Source organism: Gossypium raimondii, chromosome 10, assembly GCF_025698545.1.
Source record: "Gossypium raimondii isolate GPD5lz chromosome 10, ASM2569854v1, whole genome shotgun sequence".
NCBI lineage: Eukaryota > Viridiplantae > Streptophyta > Magnoliopsida > Malvales > Malvaceae > Gossypium > Gossypium raimondii.
Genome location: NC_068574.1, coordinates 41,798,482 through 41,804,481, shown reverse-complemented (window position 1 = coordinate 41,804,481; position 6,000 = coordinate 41,798,482). Strand labels below are relative to the sequence as shown.

Here is a 6,000-nt window from a genome sequence, read left to right as displayed (position 1 = left end):
GAGCTTCCCGCATATCTGATATTATTCTAAGTGGTTCAACGGGCATGTAAAGGGAAGGAACGGCAAGTGTTCCGATCAACTATATTATGAACTTATGGAAAGGTATGAAATGTTAGAAATCAATGTATGTATATTCAAGATTATGGAAAGTATGAGTTCAATTGTGCTATATTCATGTATTATACCTTACCATGTGGTGATTTTGTTAAGTTATGTATTAAAGCACTAACTTGTGTTGTTGATGATGCGTAGGCTTGTGCCAAGCTTATGTTGGATTGATTCATGTTTAATTTTTAAGGTTTTGCATTGAAATGGTAAGTTATGTTCATGATTTACGAACTTACTAAGCATTACGTAGTTTTTTTTCCTATGTTTTATAGATTATTAGAAGCTCGATCGATTTGGAAGCTCGTCAGAGACCTATCACACCATTCAGCGATTATATCGGTAGATTTTGATGTTTTGGTCAAGGTTATAATGGCATGTATAGGTAAATTTATGTTTAATGGTTAGTTGATGTTTATGGCATGGTTACATTGACTCTCCCACAAATTGCACAAGAAGGGTCCATCGAGACTCCTTATTTACAACATTCCACGTTAGCCAAAAGGCATTCTTTGAGTACCAACCAAAGAAAATGACGAACCCAATGAGGACCATCGAAAGCTCAGACAAACTTCCATTTGTCATCCGAAGGGTTAAGAGAATTTTCCAAGAGTATACTATAAGCAGATTTGAATGCATAAATACCATTTGGAAACCATTTCGATATAATAGCATCTTTACACTGCAGCAAAATAGGCTTTTAGCGTCGTTTTTTTAGGCTTAAAACTATTTGAAAGCGTCGCAAAAAATGCCGCTAAATTTTACGACGTTTATGTGATAAAACGCTGCTAAAGAACATGATCTTTAGCGGCACTTTTATCACAAACGCCGCTAAAAGTGATTTTTAGCAGTGTTTATGAAAAAACGTCACTAATTTGACAGATTTGTAACATTCAATTTTCATCCATATACAACCCTTCCTGTAGCATGAAATCCAATAAAAAATAATAAATCTAAATGATAATTCAAATTCAACAAAAAATATATAACATAAATTGATAACTGAAGTATAATTCAAAATATTCTTACAATAATATTAAAAGTTACAATGTTAAAAATATTCTCTTTTGCAATTATTGTATTAGTTAATATTAAAAAACTAACTAATACAATAATGCTTTGATATGCATAACATACATAAGTAAATAGATATATCCACCTATTGGCACTAGTTCAGCAATAATATTTGCTCTCTAGAACGACATTCCTGCCTTTTGGTCCAAGAGTGCCTCCAACCAAATCAGCAAGCTTGTTCACACCAGTCTACAACAAAAGAACATGAAGTAAGCTAGAGCAAACATATAAAGGCTGTGAAGTTCAATTGAATACTTAACCAAAAAATAGAATAGTTCAGTTTTAAACAAAATCAATTAAGTAACAAAAGAGGTTCAGATGAAATTAAGCAAAAAGTTGACCACTTTTAATCAATTTTATAATAATTCGAACTTGTTAAGAACTACTGAACTATTACAACCACCATTACCAAATAATGATGTTAGCCGTAAATTTAACGAGAAAAGTATAAGATATGCACTTAAGAACAAAGGGATATAGAGACAATCAATGGTTGCAAATTATCTTGGTTATATAAAGCAGATGGTATGACAACTGTCACAAGTATATATAGAGACAATTTAGTTATTTATTTCTCTTAAACAAGAATTTGAAAGACAAATGAAAACTGGCTTTGTACTTCAGGTGATTCAACGGAATCATCGCTGTTCCTTGCTATCTAAAGATATTGGACAATTAACATTATTGTCAACTGTTTCCATAAATTCAAATAATTAGGAGAAAACAATTAATAAAGTAATAGTTATATTAAATGTTAAAGTAAAGATAATGGACAATTAACATTGAAATACATAGTTATATTTATTGTCAACTGTTTCCGTAAATTCAATTCATTAGGAGAAAACAATTAATAAATTATATTATATTAAAATTAGATTTACTTTAGAGAAGTATAAATGTAAAAATACAATATAAAAATGTTCAAGTAATTAGAATTAGAATTAAAATACTATATTAAGTTTAAAATGATATTTAACATTAATTGATTATTTGTAAAATTAATGATAACTTTTATAATATATGAAAATTACCTGGATGCAAAAGATTTTTTTTTCCAATCCAAAAGAGTATTCTTGTTGATTTCTGAGAAAAATTTCCCCCTAATTCACATTATAGGGAATCAGTCTCATCATCATCACGTGAAAGTATGCATGGACATACCTTCAAGGTTTAAATGGCTCAAAAGATCCATACTTTTCGCTCTATATAAAGAGGGTGACCTCAACTTGCAACATTATTATATATGGTGCCTTCATTTCAAAAGAGAAAAGAACCAGACAAAATAGAAACAGCAACTTCATGCAGTATTTTTTTAGAGTAGCTAGATTTAGCAAACGACAGTGCCAAACTTAGAAGCAAACACCTAACCTACTAGCTTTCCTTTTGAAATTTTTGGGATCATATTGGCCAAATTTAGCAGCACGTGAGTTGAATAAGGTAGGAAAGATAAGATGGACTGTGATGAAACCAAATATAAAAATTTTTGTAGAGGCTGAATGGAAATGACATAATGTTATAGTAAATCAATAAATCCATGACAAGATAATTAGAAGTTAGGTTATGGAAATGAAACTCATTAGTATGCAGCAAGGTGAATGGTGCAAAGTGAATATAACACCAGTTACAAAGAGTACCTGTATTTCCTATTCCAGGTTTTGACTGCATGATTCCCTGTCCATAAATTGAGGAGGGATCCATGGGCATGGCTCTCTGTGGACCGCCTAAATTCACGTCACCTTTAATTTCCTGCAAGGATATATATATATATATATATATATATATATATATACAAGACAAAAAGAGATTGATTGCAAAATGTTACAGCAAATACAGAAAGAACTTTTTCCAAGTAGCAAAAAAAATTAGTAAAATCAATGCCTGAATTTGTTGCAATGCTGCAGTTACACATCCTTGATTTCCTTGAACCAACTGACTGCATCAGAGACAATTTTGATTTGTCATTAACCAGAAAAATGTTAATCGCAACAGACAAAATACCTTACCTAAAATGTACAAGAATATTTACCCAGGATGATTTGTAGCTGATTTTAAAAGGGCCACCGTAGCATCAAGAAGTGGCTGGGATGTCTCTGAATTCATTGCATTTGGGTGTTTCATGCGCTCTCCATACATTTTTGCTGCCAATGCACTTGCATTTGACTGCCCTAGCATTCCTTCGGAGCCAGTTGCATTTACAGGACCACCTAAAGAAGGATGATTAGGATCCCTGCGTTGCATCTGAGCTTGACGCATCAGTTGCAACTGCTGCATCTGCAACTGTTGTTGCTCCTTTGCCTTGATTTGTTGTGCCTGTAAGTAAATCCATAGTGGTTCAAATCATTCGGTATAAATTGAAGAAATGACAAGGTACTTACAATAATACTTGCTAAAGTTGTAAGAAGTCACCTCTATGTATGCTGCAGCAGCCTCTGAATGCTTGTCATTTGTTCTCGATATAAATATGTCCCAAAAGACAGAACTAAGAAACATGAGAAAAAATATGCGTTGCTTTATTTTGATAGCTGACGTCTAATCCACCAGTTTGAATATGGAAGCAACAAAAATCATGAGAAAAATTTACATTTTATCCTCCATGTAATGGGACAAACCCAACAGTCAAATTCATACTTCCATTCAAAGAGGCTTCAATAAAAAAAATATACCGTGCTTGACATGGTAAATTACATGGAAGCAAAAAATAAATCATCATTCTTAGTAAAACTGAAGGAGCAGAGGGATCACAAAAGAAGGCAAGTTTAGAAAGAGAAGTAAAACTTAATAAGCTACAAACAGAAACTAGAGTTATATCCTTATTACCAAAACTGTTGTTCAAACAGTTAGAAGTTTAACCAGTTATACAGATTAGCCTCCAAATTGAAATGTTCCCAGAATATACAATCAGAAATTAACAGGCAAACAAAATTTATGAAGTTCTGAATCAAAAACAACAAAAGAATTATCACAATAAAATAATAACTCACGTGAATACTGTAAAACAGAGACAGGACTAGACGTTGCGCCTGAATCGTCTCTCCAGGTCCAGATAAATTCAATAAACCTCAAGAATTACTGATACGAGCCTCAAGCCATAAAGCTGCAACAGTTGTGTCTTCACCACCATCTATTACCATTTTGGAATTCCACATCAAGAATATTTTCAGAGTCATGCGTAAAGCCCCATAGACCTGATACGAGTCAAAGAGAGAGATTAAAAAGTATCAGAAACATAATATAAAATGGGGGAAAAAAACTGAGATAGAAATGGTCAAATAAAGCTGAAACAAGTAAAAAGCAGCTGAGATAGCTCATGTATAATACTGTCACTACAAACAGAATCGAAGCTTGGAAACGAATCAGCGATTCAATGCCATCAAATAAAACGAAATACAAAATCGAAATAGAAAAGGGGAAATCGAGATCTAGGGATAGAGAAGGCAAAGGAAGAGGTACCTGGCGAAAGTGAGCAGTTGCGAAGGGGGGGTTTGGTGTTTTGAGTTATGAGAAGCGAGTGAGAAGTGGCGCTCTGTTTTGATAAAAGGGTAGAGCCGAAGGAGAGATATTGGCGGGGTTAGGGTTTAGGATGATAAGTGGGCGGGCTTCCAATCTTTCCCATTATCCATTCAAAGTTTTTTGTGGAAAAAAAAATAAAATAATTTTTTGATGTGTTTTTCAGAAAGTGCCGCTATTTCTTGATCTATAGTGGCGTTTCTTAAAAAAAGCCGCTAATGCTCGACCTATAGTGGCGTTTTTCAAAAAGCGCCGCTAATGCCTCTAAAGATTTTTGCGACAATTTTAAAAAAGAGCCACTAATACTCGATCTATAGTGGCGTTTATCAAAAAGTGCCACTAATGCTCAATTCTATAGCAGCGATTTTAAAAAAACGCCGCTAATGCTTGATCTATAGCGGCGTTTTTAAAAAAGCGTAGCTAATTCTCGATTTATAGCGGCTTTTTTATCCAATTGCCGCTAAAAACCTATTTTGCTATAGTGTTACCAACCAGAGAATTCAGAGTCAGGATTCCGACAATATAAGAAAGAGTGTCACTATCCAAAAAGCAACGTAAATAATCCCAGTTCCAATTTTCATCCGTAGAAATAACATTGTTCAAAGTGATAGAAGCAACAATAAAAGATGGGAACGAACAAAAACTGAGAAAAGGGCCCACATCCACTATCCAATTATCAGTCCAAAATTTCACAAGATTCTCATCACCAACAGACCAGAGTAGACTTTGGCATAGCAAAGGTCAAACCTTTGAAAGCGATCTCCAGACGAAATAACATTTACTACAATAGATGTCTTTTGAAATTACTTTAGTAACCTTATATTTTGCTCAGAGGACTCTATAACCCATAATGTTTCCTTATTAGTAAGAAGATTGAAACTCAGCTTAAGCATAAAAGAATCGTTCTGTTCTTTAAGACATCGTAATCCAAGACCCCATTAGACAAGGGTTGGCAGCAATCTCCCCAATTAACCAAAGACATCTTCTTTCTAGAATCAGTACTCCCCTAGATAAAACCCCTGACAATTTTCTCAATTTTTGCACAAATACCACGAGGAATCTTCACAGTTTGCATAAAATAATTGGGTATCGACAACAGAATAGCTTGAGCTAAAGTGACTCATCTAGCCATTGAAAGCATATTAGCATTTCAACTATCCAACTTCCTCCTAACCTTGTCGACTATAAAATTGAAGGTATTCTTAGTGACCCGCTTATGAAACAAAGTCATTTAGTATAATACAACATTAACCGTAGATATTTTATCATTAATTATTTTATACTCAAGTTGTGACCTATTAATTAGATATTAAC

The 6,000-nt window shown here is 33.5% G+C and overlaps 1 protein-coding gene across 2 annotated transcripts; it reads right to left on the bottom strand.

Annotated features, from left to right (window-relative positions):
* Positions 1–1,075: 1,075 nt before the first annotated feature.
* Positions 1,076–4,788, bottom strand: LOC105777963 (transcriptional corepressor LEUNIG_HOMOLOG-like). 2 transcript variants are annotated; one of them, XM_052621780.1, is made up of 7 exons: positions 4,630–4,788; positions 4,161–4,364; positions 3,586–3,708; positions 3,206–3,489; positions 3,058–3,112; positions 2,814–2,925; positions 1,076–1,368 (listed from the first exon to the last, which is right to left on the bottom strand). In XM_052621780.1, the coding sequence occupies exons 3-7, from the start codon at positions 3,667–3,669 to the stop codon at positions 1,346–1,348; spliced, it is 558 nt and encodes a 185-aa protein (XP_052477740.1). In that variant the 5' UTR covers positions 3,670–3,708; positions 4,161–4,364; positions 4,630–4,788; the 3' UTR covers positions 1,076–1,345. The 2 variants fall into 2 exon arrangements, with proteins under 2 accessions (XP_052477740.1, XP_052477741.1); XM_052621781.1 differs by having other exon boundaries at positions 3,586–3,658.
* Between the last annotated feature and the right edge of the window lie 1,212 nt (positions 4,789–6,000).

Excerpts from the sequence above, each read along its gene's own strand:
- LOC105777963 (XM_052621780.1), bottom strand. The coding sequence starts at position 3,669 with ATGTTTCTTAGTTCTGTCTTTTGGGACATATTTATATCGAGAACAAAT. Across the intron at positions 3,490-3,585 it reads CTGCTGCAGCATACATAGAG|GCACAACAAATCAAGGCAAA; the intron begins GTGACTTCTTAC and ends ATTTACTTACAG. Across the intron at positions 2,926-3,057 it reads CAGCATTGCAACAAATTCAG|GAAATTAAAGGTGACGTGAA; the intron begins GCATTGATTTTA and ends ATATCCTTGCAG.